The 21,678-nt window shown below is 43.9% G+C and overlaps 1 protein-coding gene and 1 long non-coding RNA gene across 9 annotated transcripts in view; one reads left to right on the top strand and one right to left on the bottom strand.

Annotated features, from left to right (window-relative positions):
• The window catches only part of LOC110257249 (uncharacterized), an 830,883-nt gene that overhangs the window by 52,809 nt on the left and 756,396 nt on the right, over nucleotides 1-21,678 (top strand). Inside the window, exons 3-4 of one of the 7 annotated variants that reach the window (XR_014831020.1) lie at nucleotides 6,793-7,201; nucleotides 7,680-7,779. The exons of the other annotated variants lie outside the window; for them this stretch is intronic. This is a non-coding gene — a long non-coding RNA (uncharacterized LOC110257249). Of the gene's footprint in view, nucleotides 1-6,792; nucleotides 7,202-7,679; nucleotides 7,780-21,678 lie in introns of those variants that run through there. 7 annotated transcript variants of the gene reach the window in all.
• Nucleotides 1-21,678, bottom strand: part of GLRA1 (glycine receptor alpha 1) — an 88,866-nt gene that overhangs the window by 46,345 nt on the left and 20,843 nt on the right. For both annotated transcript variants that reach the window (XM_013984908.3, XM_013984909.3), the window contains exon 2: nucleotides 3,904-4,031. In XM_013984908.3, the coding sequence (XP_013840362.1) occupies nucleotides 3,904-4,031 (128 nt within the window). The remainder of the gene's footprint in view (nucleotides 1-3,903; nucleotides 4,032-21,678) is intronic.

Here is a 21,678-nt window from a genome sequence, read left to right as displayed (position 1 = left end):
TTCAGGACTGGGAGGTTTCCTAAAGGTCACCTAATCAATTGCTTCCCAAACTGATGAGCCTGCAGGACTGTCTGCAGTAGAATCACCCGGGGAAATTATCCAACTACAGATTCCTTGGCACAACCCCTGAACCAGGGAATCCAAATCTGTGGGGATTAGTCCAGCGTCTATCACTCAACGAGTGATCCGGGTGATTCTAAAGCATAACCAGTTTTAGGAACCACTGCTACCCATTCCAGACTGAGTGCGTCATCACTTCCAGCAGTGGGGAACTCATTTCATCTCAAGTAGCCCTTTCCCGTGGTTGGATAGCTCTGCCTGCCAAAACATGTTTCCTTATGCTGAGTGGAAATCTGCCACCTTGGTCACTTTCTTCCAGACAAAGGCCCATAACGTTTTTTCCCTCTCATTTAGACTCATATCCAGGTTTTTTTTTTTTTTTTCATTGAGTCTCATACCATTAAGACACCCCAAAGAATTACTGCCTGCACCTTGCAATGATGTGCACAGAGTTCCCAGCCAGGCCCTGTAAGTGTCTGGTGCTGTGACTCTTGTATAAATGAGATCCTGATTTATGTGTGTGAGAGGGCGCCAGCCAAAGGGACCCCATGGGGAGGTGTGGTTCATTGAAATAAATCTGAAATTAAATTATCCTTGAGAAAATTACAATCTGGCTGCCTTTGGCAGCAGGATAATGTATATATTTCATTAAATATTAAAGTTTAATTTTGCTTTTGTGTATATGTTTGCATTGGGCCATGCCCCTGATCCTGGGAGCCATTAGGATACACAGCATCTTAGCAAAGACACAGAATTCAAAGCTGGCAGGGCCTGGTCCTACTGGGTCCTTTTATACATGCAGAAGCAGAGGCCCAGATACATCAGGTGATGTACTCTGGGTCACAGATAGCAGATGAGTAGTCGGAGGGCTAAAACCCATTTTTTGAGCCTTTTACTTCGGTTATTTCTTTCTTTCTCTCTTTCTTTCTCTCTTTCTTTCTCTCTTTCTTTCTTTCTTCCTTCCTTCCTTCCTTCCTTCCTTCCTTCCTTCCTTCCTTCCTTCCTTCCTTCCTTCCTTCCTTTGCTTTTTTAGGGCTGCACCTGTGGCATATGGATGTTCCCAGGCTAGGGGTCGAATTGGAGCTGCGGCTGCAGGCCTAAGCCACAGCCACAGCAATGCAGGATCTGAGCCACATTTGTGACATACACCATAGCTCATGGCAATGCTGGATCCTTAACCCACTGAAGGAGGCCAGGGATTGAACCCACATTCTCATGGATACTAGTTGGGCTTGTTACTGCTGAGCCACGATGGGAACTCCCTACTTCAGTGCTTTGATTTGCATTGCCCCTGTGTTCTGCAGACCGTGCCTGCTCTTCCCAGGACCCCCACCTTCAAGAGAGTCAGAAGCAGACAAAATTTCTGGTGCCTGAAGGCACCTGCTGAGTGATCAATCACTTTGTGCAGTTTTCAAACAAGGCAGACTTCTTCCTGTTGTGTTGCAGTCCCAGGGGCCTACTCTGCCTGGCCTTTTCAGGAACTCTGAGGTTTGTGGGGGGTTTGGGGGAGTCTTGTGTGTGCCCGGGTGGAAGTGTGAAAGATGCTGTGGAGCTCAGGGCCACAGGGTCCCCTGCTGCCCATGTTCCAGCCCTCAACACAAGGGACAGAGAGAAATCTTGCTTCCCATCTCCTTGGGTGGGGTTCCAAGAAGGTGCACCTTGCTCAGCACCCATGTTGTAGGGGGTTGTAGAGGGTTAGAGGTAGTGCAGGGTTGGGAGAGGCTGAAGGGATGATCAAGTCCTGTATATTTTGGGCCCAAGTGTGTGGAATAAGATTTTCAGAGTGGGGAGGGGAAGGACACCAATTCAACGGTTTTATAGCCTGGGTGAAATTTCATTTCTTAAAAATGCCCACTGGTAAGTAAGTAAGTAAATAAATAAATGACTCATGAAATAAGCTAATAAATAAATCACTAGCATTCAACAGAGAACTGAGTCAGAGAGGCTGGCTGGGTTAAAGTCCCCCATCTTGGCATCAGGACTTGGGAAAGTCACTTCACTGATCTACCTAGTTTATTCGTGGGGTGGTTCATTCATTCATTCATGGTGGGATTACTGAGGGCCCTCTTTGTGTCAGGTACAGAGTATGTGCAAAGGAGGACTGACACATGAACCCTGGATGCACCCACATTCAACAAAGGACCCCCTCCTTTCTCAAGAGAGCAAGACCAAGGCTCTTCCACTCAGGCTTGAGTTTGGAGAGGGCCCACCAGGGGGCGCAGTGGGCCAGAATTCCTGAAAACGGAGCGGGGCAGAGGATGCGACCTGGTGGTCAGTTCTCTATGTGTTTGCTTTGGCCAGCGGTGTTTCTAAAAGATGTGCTTTTGCAGCCAGCTTGGAAGGTTGCACACAGACCCCCAGAACTAAGCCTTATCTTGGAAAGCTCGCTACCCAGGGCTTGTGTGCCTGGCAGCCCTCGGAGGAGCCTGTGCATTCTGTTGTTCTTTGCTCATCCCCATCCTGCTTCAATTGTGTGCCATACCCACCCGGCCCCTCTGGGAGTTTGAGATTGTGGCCCTGGTGAAGGGCTTGGGTGCCAACACACCTGTCCTCGAGGGAAGAAAGGTTATGCTAAAGATCCTGGGATGTAATGGCCTCAGGAGCAAGGTGCAAAAGCACCTTGAAGTGAACAGCAGTGAGAGGGGGGCTCCAACCAACCTCAGTGCATTTCACAGACTGTTTTCTGCTTGCAGAGTGCTCTAAGAAGGGGACTTGGAGAATGGGGGCTGGGTGAGCCAATATTAGGAAGCTGTTGCCAGCTGTCACATCCCTTGTTTGGACTTGGACTTGAGCCAAAAGGGAGAGGAGGAAGGGCGTCTGGAATCAAAAATTGATTAGGAGCTTGACTGTGGGTCTTTGAAATAAGGTTTTTGCAGGGATGCTGGAAAGGAAGTCAGAGTATGCAGGATCCCAAGAAAGTCCTTAGGCCTGCAACTGCAGAAGCCCGCCCAGCTCGTAGAGGTGGTCACAACCGCCTAAAGCATCAGTGGACAAAGGGAACTGGTCCCCTCTTGTTATAAGACATCAAGATCTTACAGGACTGTGAGCGGAAAGAAACTGCTCACATCAGTTATGGTTTGTAAATTGGCTACCCACAGGGCATGTTTGGCCCACAAATATGTTTTATTTGAATTTACATGTTTTAGGGATCAAGAAGTTTCTCTGAAATCGTGCTATCTGGCTTTCCTGGGAATTCTGAAGGATCTGGCAACATGGGGCCCACATTCTGGAGGGTAATTACGGGCTGGGGCTAAGGAAGGGCTGCCCACTCCCCAGGGGCCTGCTCCTCTCTCTTCAGTCTTTACCACTCCTTGTTGCATTACTGGACATTTGAAATTGTGACTCTGATCAGGCTAGAGGTCAGAATGATTTATTCATCGAGGGGAAGCTTTAAGCAGATGAATTTTAGTTGGAAGCTTCTCATCTGAGTCAAATAAAAGTGGTGCTGCTTTATTTGGGGGAGAAGCAAGGGTGGGCTTGCTCATCCTGTCCTCTGTCTCTCCCCTTTGGGATGCAGGATAGAAGCCCTAGGACTTCATGAAGTATCGTTTAAAGCCACAGTGGTAGCCAACTCCATCTCTGCAGAGATGAGGAGACTGAGGCCCAGAAAGCCAGCAAACAGGTTTAATTCACTTATGGACTCCTGGCAACCAGAGCTGCTGTTGGGTTGGGCTTTCCGAGGCTTTGTTTGGTCTTGGTGAATTGACTAACAGTGTCTGCCTCCGATAGAGGGAAGTCGCGGAATTCATACCCTGTATTTCCCAACTGGATACAATTCCACACCGCTCGCTTCCACAGTCTAGGGAACAGATCCCAGGGGCTCTGGAAGGCAAGTTTATCTACCTTTAAAATTGGGCCTGATCCTGGCATCGTATCCAGAGGTTCTTCCCATTAGCTTATCCAGGAAATCCGAGGGTGACATAGGCTTGGATGCGGAGCGGGCAGCTTCAGCCTCCTTAGAAGCAGCAAGGCTAAGGAAGGAGAGAGAAAGCAGAGGGTTAATGATGGCCCTTTCTCATGCTGTCATCAGATCCCAGCCTTGCTCAGCCTCTGTTGCTTGCCCAGCCCTAAGAACCACTAGAGTGTTCTTATCCTGAGAATAGGTGATATGGGTCCTTAATGAGGTAAGGGCCAGGCTGCCTTGTTTACCCAGCCCAAGTGTCAGCCAGTGTGTGACCCAGGCCGGCAGTCGAGTGTCTGATGGATTCTGAGAAGCTTTTGCCTCTTTTAAAGTTCATCTCTAAGGTTTTGAACACTCGGCTCCTGGTTTCCCTGGGAGGGGAAATTGAAGGGTTAGCCTTCCTCTAGGCCCAGCCCTGTTTTTTTGGGTGACTGTACTCTCATAGGCCCATGGAACCTTAGAGATCAAATAGTCCAGCCTTGCCCCAAAGGTTCTCTTCAGAATCAATTACTATTTTTTTTTTTTTTTTTTAAGATGGCAAAGTCAGATGCAAATTTGGGAACACAAATTTAATCAGGGGCTTCTACTTCATTTGTTCTCAGAACCTGCAACAAACTTAAATGCCTACACTTAAGGGATTATCTCATACAGTTTCTTTTTCTTTCTTTATTTTTTTGCTTTGCTTGTTTTAGGGCCACACCCACAGCATATGGAAGTTCCCAGGCTAGGGGTAGAATTGAAGCTACAGCTGCCAGCCTACCCCACAGCCACAGCAAAGCAGGACCTGAGCTGCATCTGCAACCTACGCCACAGCTCACAGCAACGCTGGATCCTTCACCCAGTGAGCGAGGCCAGGGATGGAGCCCCCATCCTCATGGATCCTAGTGGGGTTCGTTAACTGCTGAGCTGTGAAGGTAACTCCCTCATGCATTTTCAAAAATACTTGCTTGGGAAAATTGAAGCATGGCCAGGAACTAACAAAGGTCCCAGAGTAAATCTGTGGTCGCTTCCCTCAGTGTATCAAGAGTTGGGGGTTTTGGAATCAGACTGCTGGGGATGCTTCACATTGTTTCTGTCGCCAATCCCCCCGCCCCCCACTAACAAAGTAGTTCTGGGTGTTCATTTGTACTGCGGTATGAATTACTGATGTCTGAGAGCACTGGCCCTTCTCTGCCACAATCTCAAAGGCATGCAGATTTCTAGAACAGTTCAAGTTGGAAGCTTAAGGGTGGGAGCTCTGTCATTTGCGTTGCTTTGGGCAACTGGATTTCCTCGGTCCTGAAATTATACCCCAGCGACACCTCACTGCGTGTGCTGCGGGGCTGCTCCACAGGAGGAAGTGGAGGGATAGAGAGATGCATTTGTGTCCCACATTCAGTGACAGCTTCGGTCACCTGGCCGAATGGGACGTCATGCTCCCCGAGGATCTGCACTGCCTCATTTGTTCTTCGCCTCTGCCCCTTTCTCTTCTCCGAGTGGCAGCTGTTTAAGTGGTCCCCTCTAATGGGTGCCTAGGAAATCTCTGTCTCCATCCTGGCTTCTGCCTTAAGCCCCTTTTTCGTTTGCACACACGCAGAGGGCACGTCCATCTCCATGTCCCATGTGCTGCCACACCTCAAGTTCATTTCAAACTGAACACCACAGCTTCCTACCCACACTTGCTCCTCTGGGCCACGGTTGCCCAGGTGGCACTGGCGTTTTCCCATTTTCTAGGACTAGAAGCTTGGAGCTGTCCTCTCTCTGTGCCCCCCTCCTCTCACGTGCCCTCACTCACGGGGGGCCTTTCAAGTCATGCACGTGTCAGGATGGTGCATCCTTGTCATGTCTCTGTGTCTGTGTTCTGAGACCAGGACTCGTGGTGGTTGTATCTATGGGTGTTTATTTAATCTCCTACTGTGTCTTCCGTGCTGTGTCTCACACATAACTGGTGCTTGGTAATTGTTCAGTGAATGAATGAACGAATGAATAATGTGCTACTTTAACTAATCAAATATCCTGGTGAGCAGGAAGTATTCATAAATATCCATGTGTAGACTAGCAGTTTAAAACTAATTAGACTCTTATACCCATTAATGAAAAATAGTGAAAGTAATCTGTTACTCCTTTGGAGGTATTCAGAATGCTTTAGACACTCATGGTCAGGAATCTGAAGATTCCTTATTCGTGTCCTGAAGGGCTCATCTTGATGGACAGAATGAGGAACAAAGGCGTTAAACTGTTTTTACAGGTGTGAATATGGATGACTGTGAGTGTGTGATGTGGGTATGTTTTTAGGTGTGATGTGTATGCGTGTTATGGGTACAAATGGGTGGATGTGTATGGATGTGTATGAGGACTAGGGTGTGCCTGGGGGTGTTTGTGGATGTATATTGGATTGTGTTTCATAGATTTAGAGATGCAAACATGTGAAGACCTGTGCTCATATCAAAGAGTGCCGTTAAGCGTGCTATTTCATAGGGGCATTTTTGTGTGCATACGTGGCTTGCATATAGACATGGGGTGCAAAAGTATAAAATGCCTTGATCGATGTATGTATGTGGTGTGTATATTGCATGTGTGTGTTACTGAAATGTACTACGAGGTGTGATACAGAATGGTTTGAAAAGAGTGAAAAGAACAGATAATTTGACAAAACCACTATGAGGTACCACCTTACACCAGCCAGAATGGCCATCATCCAAAAGTTTACAAACAATAAGTGCTGGAGAGAGGGTGTGGAGAAAAAGGAACCCTAGTACACTGTTGGTGGGATTGTAAATTGGTGCAACCAGTGTGGAAAACAGTGTGGCGATTCCTCATAAAGCTAAACATAGAACTACCATTTGATCCAGAAATCCCACTCCTGGGCATCTATCCAGAGAAAACCATGACTGGAAAGACACATGTACTCCAATGTTCATTGCAGCACTATTTACAATAGCCAAGACATGGAAACAACCTCAATGTCCATCGACAGAGGAGTGGATCAAGAAGATGTGGTACATATACACAATGGAATATGATTCAGCCATTAAAAGGAAAGAAATAATGGCATTTGTAGCAACATGGATGGACCTAGAAATTATCATGCTAAGTGAAGTCAGTCAGACAATGAGACACCAACTTTGAATGGTATCACTGACATGTGGAATCTGAAAAAAGGACACAATGCACTTCTTTGCAGAACAAATACTGACTCACAGACTTTGAAAAACTATGGTTTCCAAAGGAAACAGTTTGGGGGTGGGGGGATGCGCTGGGGTATGGGATGGAAATGCTATAAAATTGGGTTGTGATGATCATTGTACAACTATAAATGTAATAAAATCATTGAGTAATTAAAAAAAAACCAGATAAAACCATGACTCGAAAAAACACACGTACACCAATGTGCATGGCAGCACTATTTGCAATAGCCAAGACATGGAAACAACCTCAATGTCCATTGACAGAGGAGTGGATCAAGAAGATGTGGTACATATACACAATGGAGTATTACTCAGCCATTAAAAGGAATGAAATACCAACATTTTTAGCAACATGGATGGACCTAGACATTATCATGCTAAGTGAAGTCAGTCAGACATTGAGATACTGACATCAAATGCTATCACTTACATGTAGAATCTGAAAAAAGGACACAATGAACTTCTTTACAGAACAGATACTGACTCAGACTTCAAAAGATGAAAGACGTATGGTTTCCAAAGGAGAGAGGTTGGGGGGTGAGGGGATGCAGGGGGTTTGGGATGGAAATGCTATATCACTGTACAACTGTAAATGTAATAAATTCATTGAGTAATAAAAAATAAACTCAGAATGAACTCAAAAAAGAAAAAGAACAGATGATTTGAAATCAATCCTGTCTCAGTCATTTACTAGCTGTGTGACCGTGGGAAAGTTACCTAACCCCTCTGAACTTTAGTTGCCTGATATGTCAAAGAAATTTTGCACAATGAATAACAGATAGCACTGGTGAAAAACACCAAGGAGTGTTCTTGCTACATAGTATGCACGCAATATATTGCCTTCCTTTGCCTTGCTGTGCCGTGCTGTGCCGTGTGTGTGTGTGTGTGTGTGTGTGTGTGTGTGTGTGTGTGTGAAGCAATTGATAGCCAGTCTGGAGGCTGTCTAATCTCACTGCTGCTTTCAGCTGCACTATTGTCCCCACATGCCTGGGATGTCCTGTCGGACACCTTCCATGGCCCACAGTTGGTACCATGGTGTCAGCCTTTTCTCCATTCAGCACCAGACTCCTGGCTGCTCTGCAGCTCTGGTGTGACAAAGGGGACCACAGCCATGCACCTGGTGATTTACGACATTTCTGCTGCTGTGATTCACCTCTCGAGCCACTCTAGGAAAGGCAGTTATGAAGCTTTCATAAGCTCCTGTGCTCTCCGAAGCCTCTCCTCTCAGGTAATAAGATTTGGGAACATGGTACTCCCTCCCAGCAGCTACTACAGCACAAGCCATCCCTGGCCTTAGGCCTCTTTCATAAGCCTGAATCCCATTAGGCAGGACAGTGAGAGAATGGATTCACCCCAAATTCTCCCTTCCCGTTTGCTATTAGCAAAATGTGCCCTTTAATATGTGAATCCTCCCTGAAGCTGAAGTGTCCTCTGGCTATCCTAGCTCACACATCTGCAGCAAGATATTTACAGTCTGGTCACTCAGCCATTGACTCACTAATAATCTTTGCATTGTAAACTGAGCCGGGCTGCTGGGAATGGAGACTCCGAGAGGTTTAGTAACTGGCCTCAGGTCACACAGTGCTTAAAAGACAATAAGAGATGAGAACTCCAATTTTTAAGCCCTGACTCATCCAAATACTACAGTGTACAGGAAAACCTTTTGTAAAGTATGAAGAATCTAAATCCTGATAGTAGCCATTATTACTACTTGTTTGGAAGCTCATTACATTGTTATGTTCAGGAAAATCAAAAACGTGTTGGACTTCTGGCAGTCTTCATGTACACAACTCTGAATTTACCACACTTGAAAATGAGGAAGAGGGAGTTCCCTTGTGGTGCAGCAGCTTAAGGATCTGGCGTTGCCAGAGCTGTGGCACAGGCTACAACTTTGCCATGGGTTTGTTCCCTGACTAGGGAACTTCCACATGCTCTGGGGACTGCCAGAAAAAAAAAGGACTTAAGTTTCTAAAAAATGAGGAAGAAATAGTTGTGAATTATAAAATGAGCCTCTGTTTTGTTGGGTGATTCACAGGAGAATTCTTAGAAATTTTGAGATTCTTTAGTCCGGCCTCTCCCATGTATCATGTACCAGTAGTTTCTTGGATCCCGTGCTTACAATTTTTGCCCTGTTTCTGTACCACCTCTACTATTAATCACTTAAAAGCTTTCATTGAATTGTCGTGTATGTTTTTTTTTAATAAATTGTCTCATATCTTTTTTAAAAAAGTTTTTTAAACATTGAAGTATAGTTGGTTAACAGTATTGTGTTAATTTCTGCTATACAGCAAAGTGATTGTTATATATATGTGTATATCCTTTTAAAAAATATTCTTTTCCAATACGGTTTATCATAGGACGTTGAATATAGTTCTCTGTGCTGTACAGTAGGACCTCGTTGTTTATCCTTTCCGTGTATAATAGCTTACATCTGCTAACCCTAACTTCCTCCTCCATCCCTCTCCCACCCCGCCCCTTGGCAACTCCAAATCTGTTCTCTTTGTCTGTGAGTCTGTTTCTGTTCTGTAGGTAGGTTCACTTGTGTCATATTTTAGATTCCACATATAAGTGATATCATATGGTATTTGTCTTTCTCTGTCTGACTTCACTTCACTTAGTTTGATATTCTCTACCTTCATCCATGTTGCTGCAAATGGCATTATTGCATCTTTTTTCCTTTTTTACAGCTGAGTAGTATTCCATTGTATACATGTACCACTCTTTTTTATCCACTCATCTGTCAAAGGACATTTAGGTTGTTTCTATATCTTGGCTATTGTGAATAGTGCTCCTATGAGCAGAAGGGTGCATGTATCTTTTATTTTTTTGCTTTTTTTAGGGCTGTACTTGTGACGTATGGAAATTCCCAGGATAGGGATTGAATTGGAGCTATAACTGCTGGCCTACACCACAACTCATGGCAACACTGGATCCTTAACTCACTGAGCAAGGCCAGGGATCCAACCCACATCCTCATGGGTATTAGTCAGATCCGTTTCCACTGTGCCACAATAGGAACGCTCCTGTATCTTTTTTTTTCCCCCCTGTGCTATGCAGTAGTTCCTTGTTGTTTATATATTTTATATGTATAGTGTGTATATGTTAATCCCCAAATCCCTAATTTATCTCCTCCTGTTATTCCCTTTTTAACTATAAATTTATTTTCTATGTTTGAGTTTATTTCTGATTAGTTAATAAGTTTATTTGTATCATTTTTTAGATTCCATTTAGATTCCACATTCAGATATCATATTTGTCTTTCTCTGACTTACTTCACTTGGTATGATAATCTCTAGGTCTGTTCATGTTGCTGCAAATGGCATTATTTCATTCTCTCTTTTTAATGGTGAATAATATTCCATTTTGTGTGTGTGTATGTGTGTGTATACCACATCTTCTGTATCATTCCTCTGTTTTTTAAATTTTTTATGATAGTTGATTTACAATGTCCTGTCAGCAAAGTGACCCAGTCGTATATATAAGAATATATATATATTCATATATATATTCTTTTTCTCACATTATCCGCCATCATATTCCATCACAAGTAATTGGATATAGTTCCTTGTGCTATACAGCAGGATCCCATTGCCCATTCACTCTAAATGCAAAAGTTTTCATCTACTAATCCCAGACTCCCATCCTATTCCCTCCCTCTCCCCACCAGCAAATACAAGTCTATCCTCCATATCCGTGATGTGTTTCTGTTTAGTAGATAGATCATTTGTACCATATTTTAGACTTCACATATAAGTTTATCATATGGTATCTTTCTTTCTCTTTCTGACTTACTTCACTCAGTATGAGAATCTCTTAGTTCCATCCATGTTGCTGCAAATGGCATTATTTTGTCCTTTTTATGGCTGAGTAGTATTCCATTGTATACATGTACCACATCTTCCTAATCCATTCATCTGTTGATGGGCATTTAGGTTATTTCCATGTCTTGGTTATTGTGAATAGTGTTGCAGTGAATAGTGTTGCAGTATCTTCTTCTTCTTCTTCTTTTTTTTTTTTTGCTTTTTTTTTAGAGCCACACTTGCAGCATATGGAAGTTCCCAGACTAAGGGTCGAATCAGAGCTGTAGCTGCCGGCCTATGCCACAGCCACAGCAACAAGGGATCCAAGCTGCATCTGTGACCTACACCACAGCTCATGGCAACACTGGATTCTTAACCCACCGAGTAAGGCCATGGATCGAACCCAAATCCTCATGGATATTAGTCACATGTATTTCCACTGAGCCACAACAGGAACTCCTGTATCTTTTTGATTTATAGTTTTCTTTAGATATATGCCCAGGAGTGGGATTGCTGGATCATATGGTAACTCTATCCTTAGTTTTCTGAGGAATCTCCACACTGTTTTCCATAGTGGCTTTAACCAACTTACATTCTCATGAACAGTTTAGGAGCGTTCCCTTAAAAGAAAGAAACTTTATGTTTCACCCTTCACAAAGAAAAACCAGTACTGCTTGCCATGATAGAGGACAACCATAATAGTGAATAGAATGAAAACAAAACAGAAAGAGTTTAAAATCCACGTTAGGTGCTATTGTCGGCCAATGTCCTGAGCCTGAGGCCTGCCCTCACTTTCAAAAGAAGATGAGCAAGTGTTGGAAAGAGACATAGCAGCACCTTATCGAGACTGTCTTCCTGAGATAATGAGGACTGAAATAACAATTCTACGTTCTTGTGTATTGACCCACTTAATATCATCTCTCAGCCCTTACTGCCCTAGTCCAAAATTTCTCTGATTCTTTTTCAAATAAAGCCTCCATTTTAATGTCAAAAATGGTCATGTCCTCCACTTGTTAATCATTGTACTTTTCTATCTATATTTAGACAGTACAATTTGCACAGAATTATGTCAGTGCAAACGGCCCCTCTAGTAAGTCTGTGCTTTATGCTTCTGGGCAGAGAAAATGTGCATCCAGGAGCCCTTCCTGCACATTCGGAGCCAAGACCTCTGGTGAGCTTAAGCCTTTGCTTGCAGACGGTGAGGTATTGGACAGAGAAGCTGGGGATGAGTCTGAGAAATGAAACATTGGATTGTTAGGATTTGCTGACCCTATACAAGTATTTGGAAATGATGCAAATTGTTTCAGGGATTACTGAAATGTAATGTGGTGAATCAGACTTGGTTGAGACAGATTTGATTAATAGTCATTTTCAGAAAGACCGTGAGGTCTCCTGGGACCAAGGGTTTTGTCCCTCACTGAGAAGGCTTAAGGCAATGGCTGCACTGACTGGACGGAGCCTTAAGCTCCCTGTCTTCTTTTGGCTGGGGCATTTGTCATGCTGGAGACTTCAGTGCTTGAAGGACCTCAGTTTTGACTCCAAATGACAGAGACCATGGGAAGGTCCTGGAGTAGGGCTCCACAGTGGCATTGGAGGCAGGGTGACACAGAGAAGTGGGGGCTGTGTGACCTTTGGTGAATCCCTTTTTCAACTTTCAGTTTCCTAAGCTATGAAATGAGGGGATTAGAATAATCTCTAAGAGTCCTTCTGGTCCTAAACCACTATTTTATTAGTCTACAATATTCCCTCTCTCTCTTTTTCCTTCTTTATACCTCTGGTCTCAGGGTCTGAATTTGTCTTTTCCCCTCTGGGGGAGTGTGAGTGTGTCTGTGTCTTGCTTCTTCCCCTTCCAGTCTCAGCATTCCTCTTCAGTGGAATAACTCATTTCTCAGGGATTTGTTGGAAGACAGGCCAGATCAATGCTCAGATTTTCCTTCTCGAGTTGCAGCATCAATTGGAAATAGGAAATCAATATAGGCTGTCAATCTGAATTTCAGATGAGCTGGACTTGGCAATGAGACTGAGGAGAAACAGTTTCAATGACACCCTCCTGGCACCACGTCCCCAAGGACCACACTGGGTTCGCGGGGGTGCAGTCTGACCAGCAGCTTCCATCTTCTGAGTTCACCAGGGGCAGAGAAGTCAGGAGGTTGGGGTAGGGAAAAGGGAGGCAGGGCATAATGAGGGGCAGGAGAGGGACTCAGAGGCTGAGGATAGCCAAAGGAGGGATGCCTGGTGCTGGAGCAGTAAGTCGGAGGCTGGAGAGAGAAGGGAAGGGAGCTGGTAGGAAGAGAGGAAGAGGAAAGTGGAGGTGTTTGGGGCATGGCCAGCACTGTTATGGAGGAAGTCTGTGAGCACAGAAGTTGGACACTCAGCTGCACTTAGTGGTGGTTGTGGGGTTTGTAGAGAAAGTGGTTTTTGCGGTAAAACTGAAGATTAGGAATGGAGTTGGCCTGGAATAAATAGGGAAGGAGAGTGTTTTGAGTAGAAGGAACAGCATGCATCAAGTCTAGAGGTGGGCGAGGACTTGGAGAATTGAAAGGTTAGTGTGCATGTGAAGGGGTGAAGGGGGAGTGGAGGAAGAGAGAGAGAGAAGGAGAAAGTGAGAGAGAGAGAGGGAGAGAGGGAAAGAGGGCTGTGATCAGAGTTGGGGATGGAACACTCTCTGCAAGGTTGGGAGCAGCCAGGATTGGACCCCCTGTTCTAGGTCTGAAAGTTAAGGAAGATTATCCCTCCTCAGTGCTTTTATGGCACAAATAATCCATCCCAATTTCTCAGCTGTTCTCTGGTTAAATTGAATTGTGGCTTAGCCAAGTTTGGAAAGTGTGCTCTCCAAAGGTAACTGCAAATGGTGAGTGTCTAGCTTGGCAGGGAGGTAATCTAATGAGCTGGTATTTATTCTGTGCAGAAAGTACCTAGTGAACTAGTCAAATGTTTTTTGAAGGTCTGTCTTTGATTCTCTGGGCATTTGCTTAATACATAATTATAAAGGTCACTGTGGAACAGAGGGAAAAACAGGAAGGTAGGACTGGGAAAGCTGGGTATAGTCCAGGCTCTCTCTTACTTTCTCTGTAGTCTTGGGCTAATTCTGTTTCCTAGATGATCCCCAGTTTCCTCATCTGTGAAGTGGAAGTTTCGAATTAGATCAGGCATGGTAAGAAGTTGTACTTGGGATGGTTGTTCAGAGAAGTGTTCCGGGGCTTGACCCAGCAGGAGAGGATAGCAGGTGGCTTATCAGTCTCTGACAAAGGACTGGATTGTGGATGGAGGCTTGTCTTATTTCTGTGGGTCCTCTAGCTCTATAATCCTCTGATCCTCCTCATTTTATTAAACACTCACTGCTTGAAGAAGGCACGGTGGGGCAAGGGGCAGATGGCACTGCCTATAAAAAAGCCCTCCATGTGGACCCAGTTTGTGTCTGTCTTATTCAGTACCTGGCAGGGAGCAGCAGTCAATGATCATTTGCTGATGAATGGCCTTTGCCCTCTCATTGTTTAAGGGTTACCAGATAGGCTAGACTAAGTATGTATGAGCAATCATAAGAGGTTACCACCCAGCTCAGGTGGCATAATTGGACTGCTATGGTGGTTCAGAGGAGGAAGGCAGTATTTGCAGGGAGATAGGGACATGAATCAGAGCATTTTTCTGAGTTTTATGAATTTTTGCCTCTGTGCACTTTTGGAAAGATCTGACATTTGTCAATGTCCACGATGTGTGTTTTGGGGGAGAAAGCTTTCTTCTGTCCATAGGCTGTCCTTGGGAAGGGAGTGGAGAGATGGTGGGAGGGCTCGGTGTCCTAGGCTCCTAGGAGGAGGTGGGAAGAGTGAGGCTGGCACTGTCTGGCCTTATGAGCTGAACCAGTGTCCTGTCCTTGGCCCTGACACCCGGGGACTTGAGGCTTGTTGTGCAGCAAAGACCTTGCTGGTCACCAACCTTCAGCTTTGCCTGGGTTGCATCCTCAGGTCAGCAGCTGTCTTTCCCTGTCCAGCTGTGCAATTCTGACTTTATTTGATTGCAGTAAGGGGCTTAGGCTGGCCCGGAAGTGCCTGACATTTTATTAGTCTCACTTCATTATCTGCTAAGCAACCCTGGGAGCAGAATGTCACAGTTGGCATGCCCTGAGTCCAGTTCTTCCCAGGGTCTATGGGACAAGACACCCTCCTCTCTTCCTGTCCAACTTCCTATAGCTACATCTGCCTCTTTTTTTTTTTTTTTTTCCTTCCTTTTGGGCTGCACCCTCAGCATATGAAAGTTCCTGAGCCAGGGATCGAATCCAAGCCACAGGTATGACCTACACCACAGCTGCAGCAATGGCTGGATTCTTAACCCATTGCACCAGGCCAGGAATCAACTTGTGCTGCTGCAGAGACAATGCTGGATCCTTAGCCCACTGTGCCACAGCGGGAACTCCCTATATCTGCCTCTCATAAGGAACTATTCTCTGGGTAAGAAGCACAAGTATGTAAACATGAGTCTCTTCCGCAGTAAGATAAAATCTTGGGTCCTTGGAGCTAGAAAGAACCTTGTGAGCCATCTGATTCTTCCTCAGCCACGAGGGACATCTGATTCTTTAGGAATGTCTCATGCTCCTTATCATTGCTTCCAGTCTGCTCCCCTGGCTGGCTTCCCTCCACTAACTCTTCTGCTTTATTTAAGTATCCCGGAAAAGCAGGGTGAGATGAATGAGGCACTTGGCAATATTTAAGGAGGCGCTCACTCTCAGGGTTGTGTGAGTGTTAACCCTGCACTTGCAAGGGTGGGCGCTTCCTTAAATTCTGTGCTTCACCCATGTCCTGGTCCTCTGTAAGCATCATAGATTCTCAAACCCAGTCTATCTAGGGTAGAGTTTCCTGAACACAATCAAATGTGTTTACCTGGAGTGAGAGTGTCTACTTCTCACAACACCTCATTTTATTTCCAAAAAGCTTTATTCTTCTTGTTTGGTTTTATCTCATTTTATCCTTTCAGCAGCCTGAGAGCTGGGGATGTCTGTCCTCATTTTACAAGTAAGAAAATTAAGGATAAGGATTGTGTGCCTTGATTGTCTAACTCTGATGCATGGCGCTGCATTTGCTTAAATTATGTCAAATATTTTCCCTTTCTTGCCTTTCTTCTACTTCTACCACGTGCGTGTGTTTCAAGGCTGGAATCATAGCAGCCCTTGGTGTTTTCTGGTTTGAGCTCAACCTCAGCTTTCTAACCTTTCTTTTCCCCAGAATTGGGGCAGTCAGGTATTATGTAGACGAGACCCGAAAAGCATGACTTTGGCAAGTTTCTTTCCATTTGGTTTTCATGAAGTAGAGAACCTGGCACATGGTCAGGCCTCAGTAAGGACTGGTTAAATAGTGATGTACACCTGGCTCTCCAGAGGAAACGGAACTTAGCTGTGGAGGTGCATGGTATCAATGATGTGATTTGACTGGAGTTAAAAAGCTCCAAACTCTGGCCCTGATATTTTTAATCGGTCCCTGGGGAAAATACCCGATGTCCTCTGGGAAAACCGGAGGCAGCAAAATAAGAGAAGAAGCCGTTGCCTTTTCTTTTAGGAACATCTATATCCTTCCCCCAGAATGACTTAGATCAGTGCTCTGGGTTAAACCTATGTCTGTGCATACACTTGCATTTCTCTCCACTTAGGTCACTAATTGTAATTCTGCAACAACCATCCCACTTTGCCCTGACTGTCCCTATGTGTCACACTTACAGAAGTTTTCTTTCACCTGATGGGGAAACCAATGTTTGCATTTTCAGAAGTTTAGCAGAGGTCATACCTTATAAGTGGCAGAGCCCAATAGTCAGCTGGTCTCCAAAGCCCACACCGCATCAACTAACTCTTCCAAGTGATGGTGATTTGCAAAGTTCCCCAGAGGAACTGCTCTCATTCATGACAGAAATATTTGTATGACCCTTTGGAACTACGAGTGAGAATTCACGGAGCTCTGGAAATTGGAAATTACAGGTTGAGAACAATTTGATGATCACTCTCCCACAAATAACACTTTCAGTGTATATGTCACTTCCAATTCATTTGATCCTCATGTCCTTCCCATGCCAAGAATCTCCATGGACAGGTGATGACATCGAGGGTCAACTGAAAGGTTAAGAGACCTTCTCAGAGTCTCAGGTGGCTGATCCTCCAGGGTCTGGGGGATCTTCTGCTTGAGTTTTTGGTCATTCCCAAAAGACAGGAAGGGAATAGGAAAAGTCTTCTTGACTGTTTATTAAATCATCTCTCAGAATTTCTCTGTAGTCAACTTGTCTCTCATTTTGTTTTTCTCTCAGTTCACCCATCTTTGAAATATCACCTGCCTTTACCAACCGCAGGCATCATTTGAATGGCAAAAGGTCATGGTGCTTAAAGATGCTGTAGGAATAAACCCTTTCTCTTCGTAGGTCAGTCAATGTTTTCCATTCACTAGGCAATTTGAGATAATCATCATCTCATTTGATATAGCATTCATTTACTACTTCACTTATTTACTTATTTATCTAAAATAATTATGAAGTGCCTACTATATGTCAGAGGTTGTACTAGGTGATTGGGTGGGATGTAAATAATAAAAATGTAAAAGTTAATCCTTATTGAGAGGTTATAAAGTACCAGGTATTATACTAAGAGATTTATTTATAACAGTTAATCCTAAATACAATTCCATGTGTTGAGTATCATTACCCCTATTTTACTCATAAGGAAACTGAGGTTCATAGAAGTTAAATAACTTATCCAGGTACACATGACCCAACAGACTTCTCTCTAAAGTATTTTAATATGAGATATGCCATAGCCCTTGTTTTCTACGAATTCCCAAATTAATGGAGGGAAACCTATATGGAGACAAATAAGTGCTTGAATATCTGAGCCTATTAGAGGAAGATGTCATTTTTCCTTCCAGATCTATGCTAGTTCAAACCTATAGTGGAAAATAAGCCAAGTTGTAACGAGCCCATACAGAAATGCATCAGCAAAACATGTACATTTGTCCCAGAGGAAACGAGGTTTTTATAAGAGCAAAGCTTGCATGTGTGTGGTCTTAAGAATCCAGGAGACTGTGACTCAAAGGAGGATGTTGAGAAAATAAACAACAATCTTCATTGGGCATTGAGGAAGAAGTGACCTTAAATTATAGAAAAAGCAATTTAGCAACTTGGATTAAAATCTGCAGCTGCCTTTAGTAAACTGACTGGTCTTCAGAAAGAGAACACTTAACTGTGAGTTGAGAGGGTTTAGTTGAAGTGGGTATTTGTATGTAAATACAGAATTTTATGGAGGCTCCCAGGCTCTAATAACGCTCTAAATAGCCCTTGTTGATTCCCCTGAATCCTCTAAGACAGAGAGCTGCAGCTATGCTCACTGGGGTGGAACTTCTTTGTCTCACTCAGCAAGTTTCAATGTCTTGGGGAAGAAGTGGGTAAAAGAGTCTTAGAATTACAGGACTGGGACATCCTGTGCATTAAAAAAAGACATTCACTGCGCACCTGCTGTAAATTAATGACTTTATATTAATGATTCTGCAGTGTCAGTAGGGATGATCATCTCTGTGTTTTTATTTTTTATTTTTACATTGGCTGCACCTGCAGCATGTGGAAGTTCAAGGGCCAAGGTCTGAACCTACACCATAGCAATGACCCAAGCCGCTGCAGTGACAACACTAGATCCTTAACCCACTGGGGAACTCTTGATCACTGTTTTATAGATGGGGAAATTGATTCAGAGGTTAACTAACAATAACAGCAATGGCACTATCTAGGTGCCATACAGAGTGCTAAGAACTTTGCCATATGTGCTTTCTAATCCACCCAACGACTCTATGAGCTAGTTACTGTTTTCTTCTCTAGTTTTCAGGTGAGGAAACTGAGGCTTAGAAAGGTTAAATGACTTAATCAAGGTAATTTGGTGGCTGAATCGATTTTAATCTAATGGAGGTGGAATCTTGCCATAAGTTTTGGAGCAGCTGTTCACATGTGCTAAAACAGCACACTCAACTTGAATATGAATTGTTTTAAGTTCCTGCTCCTCTGTGGTTTAGTATAAGCTTCTGTATGGAATATTTACTGAGGAGAGTTCAGGAGAAGGCATGTTGGTGAAGCCTGTGGGGCTCAATGAGCTGAACGCAAGGTAGATGGGGGATGAGGGAAGGGCAAGCTGCTGTACCTGCTGCCCTTTCCGGTTTCAGAATGATGGAGGGCTAATGGCCAAAGGATGGCAGGGCTCATTGCTGAGACTTGCTTTTCCTTTTGAGGTGTCCTTCCTTTCTACCTGCAGTTGCAGGATCCTCCCCCAGGGTCATCTCTTTGTCGTTCATAGGGGGACCAACCAGGGGGCCCAAATCCCCCGACTTCTACTTTTTGTTGCACCTCTCAGAGGCAAACGGGACAAGCCGTGAACATAGAGTCGGAAGTCCTGGGTTTGGCTACTGCCTGCACGTCTTCTGCTATTTGAAGCGTCACTTTCCTCGTCCAGCGGGTGTAGAGCCTTCCTGTCCTGACATATAAATTATCATTTGAAATTATGTTGAAGAAAGCATAAGATGCTACACAAATAAGAATTCATTTCTGGAATGAAACAGGAGAGAGGTCTAGGGTTAAGCACATGAACCTGCCATCAGATCCAGGCTCTGCTCTTTACTAGCTGTGTGGCCTTGGACAACTTACTTATCCTGTCTTTGTTTCTCAATCTGTAAAATGGCAATAGTTTTGCTGCTCAAAGGGTTGTGGTAAAGAAGAAATAATTCTTCTACTGTGCTTACTTTGGTGCCTAGAACCTTGTAAATGTTCAGTACATTTTTTATTGCTTGTGTGATAGGGAATGAATATATAAACTTCTAGAGGCTTCTTTGTGTTTTATGCTTGAGTCTACAAGGACCACCCACATTCACACCTAGAGGAGTACCACAGCACTCTGGTAATTCTTCTGCTGTGCTCTTAGTAATTTATCTCTTAGGTAGTAAATTCATAGAATTACTTTGGCCTTTCAATCAATAGGATTAAGATGATCTGATGGTAACGGAGTAGTAATTGCTGCTGCACAGATGGAAACTGTCCAGTGGAAAAAACTATTCTTCGCAAGCTGGCTGGCAGCCCTCAGACCAGATTCTTTCAATCCTTCACAAAAATTATGTTTTCCTTTGATGATTAAAGCAATGAGTGCACATTGGAACAATACAATGAGGTTTGAAGGAAAAAAAAAATAACCCACCTGGAAATCCCGTTATCTGGATACCTACTGTTACCAAATTAGTAAATTTCCTCTAGGTTTTTTTTTTTACTTTATAATCAGTTTTGTTTCCTGCTTTTTTTTTTTTTTTTTACTGAAGAGTCTCGATGAAAATTTTATTTTCTCTTGTTGTTAAACCTTTAGAGACCCAGTTTTAAGTGACTGCATATGCCAGTGTGTGGCTGTGTTAGCATTCATTTAGCTATTGATAGATATTTATGTTTTTTTCCAATTTTTAGCTGTTATATATGTATTTTTTGTCTTTTGGGGGCCACACCTGCCACACATGGAGGTTCCCAGCCTAGGGGTCGAATTGGAGTTTTAGACCCTGGCCTATGCCACAGCCACAGCAATGCCAGATCTAAGCCATGTCTTTGACCTACACCACAGCTCACGGCAACACCGGATCCTTAACCCACTGAGTGAGGCCAGGGATCGAACTTGTGTCCTTATGGATACTTGTCAGATTCATTTCCACTGAGCCACGACATGAAGTCCATTAGCTGTTACAATTTTTGCTGTGTAAAGCCCCCTTGGTTACAACCCTCTGTCCATGCCCTAGAAGCAAAATTATTGAGTCAAAGGGTATGAATATTTCTAAGGTAGAAAGAAAGCCTCTGCCAGTATCCCTTCTCACCCTAGAATCAGCAGCTTGGGTCCTCCTTGAAAATAAATTCTTGGGAGTTCTTGTCGTGGGTCAGTGGTAAGAACCTGACTAGTGTCTGTGAGGATGTGGGTTTGATCCCTGGCCTCGCTCAGTGGGTTAAGGATCTGGCGTTGCCTTGAGCTGTGGGGTAGGCTGCAGATGAGGCCTGGATCTGGTGTTGCTGTGGCTGTGTTGTAGGCCAGCAGCTACAAGCTCTAATTCGACCCATAGCCTGGGAACTCCCATAAACTAACCAACAATAAAAAAAAAAAAAAAAAAAAGTAAATTCTTCATAAGGCACAGTTTGCTAGGGGTAAGGGCTGAAGGCAATGGCGAGTAAGTGAAAGCTGAAGAAGTGAAGTGACTATTTTTTTCCCTTCTTCTCTTTTAACTCATATTGCCCAAGAAGCCATAGGCATTAGAATGTGCTAGAGGGGAGAAGGAGAGATCTTTGTGAAAGGGTCGTTTGGAAGGCCAGGGTCGTGTGGTGCAGTACACTTCATTTTCTGTTAAATTGCCCTATGTCTTTTGCCTGTGTGGTATTCCCCTTTTATGCCTGAAAGCATTTACATATAGTAAGTATCCCATAAAAGCTTGAAACTGGGAGGTAGGCAAATCTAATTCGGCTGAATAGCTGTGTGATCTTGGGCAAGTTTCTTAACCTCTTAAAATATGATTTAAAATTTTTTTACCAATAAAATAAGAATAATAATGGTGCTCCTAGTATTGTTGGAGTTAAAGGAGAGAATCAAGTGTTGATGCTGTGCTAGACAGAAGGCATTAGTATGTCAGTCATTATTTTTTATAAAAATAAAATGTAAAATTTCTGTCTGTAAAGTTCAAATATTCATCACTAAAATTTTATGCCAGTCTAGTTACACCTGATTATT

The sequence above is a fragment of the Sus scrofa genome, chromosome 16 (genome assembly GCF_054392235.1).
Source record: "Sus scrofa isolate SSC_HxYL_T2T_F1_AM1 chromosome 16, Sscrofa_HxYL_maternal_Yorkshire_Landrace_v2.0, whole genome shotgun sequence".
NCBI classification, from domain to species: Eukaryota; Metazoa; Chordata; class Mammalia; order Artiodactyla; family Suidae; genus Sus; species Sus scrofa.
The sequence above is the reverse complement of the archived record's forward strand: the minus strand, read 5'-3'. Positions and strand labels throughout refer to the sequence as shown.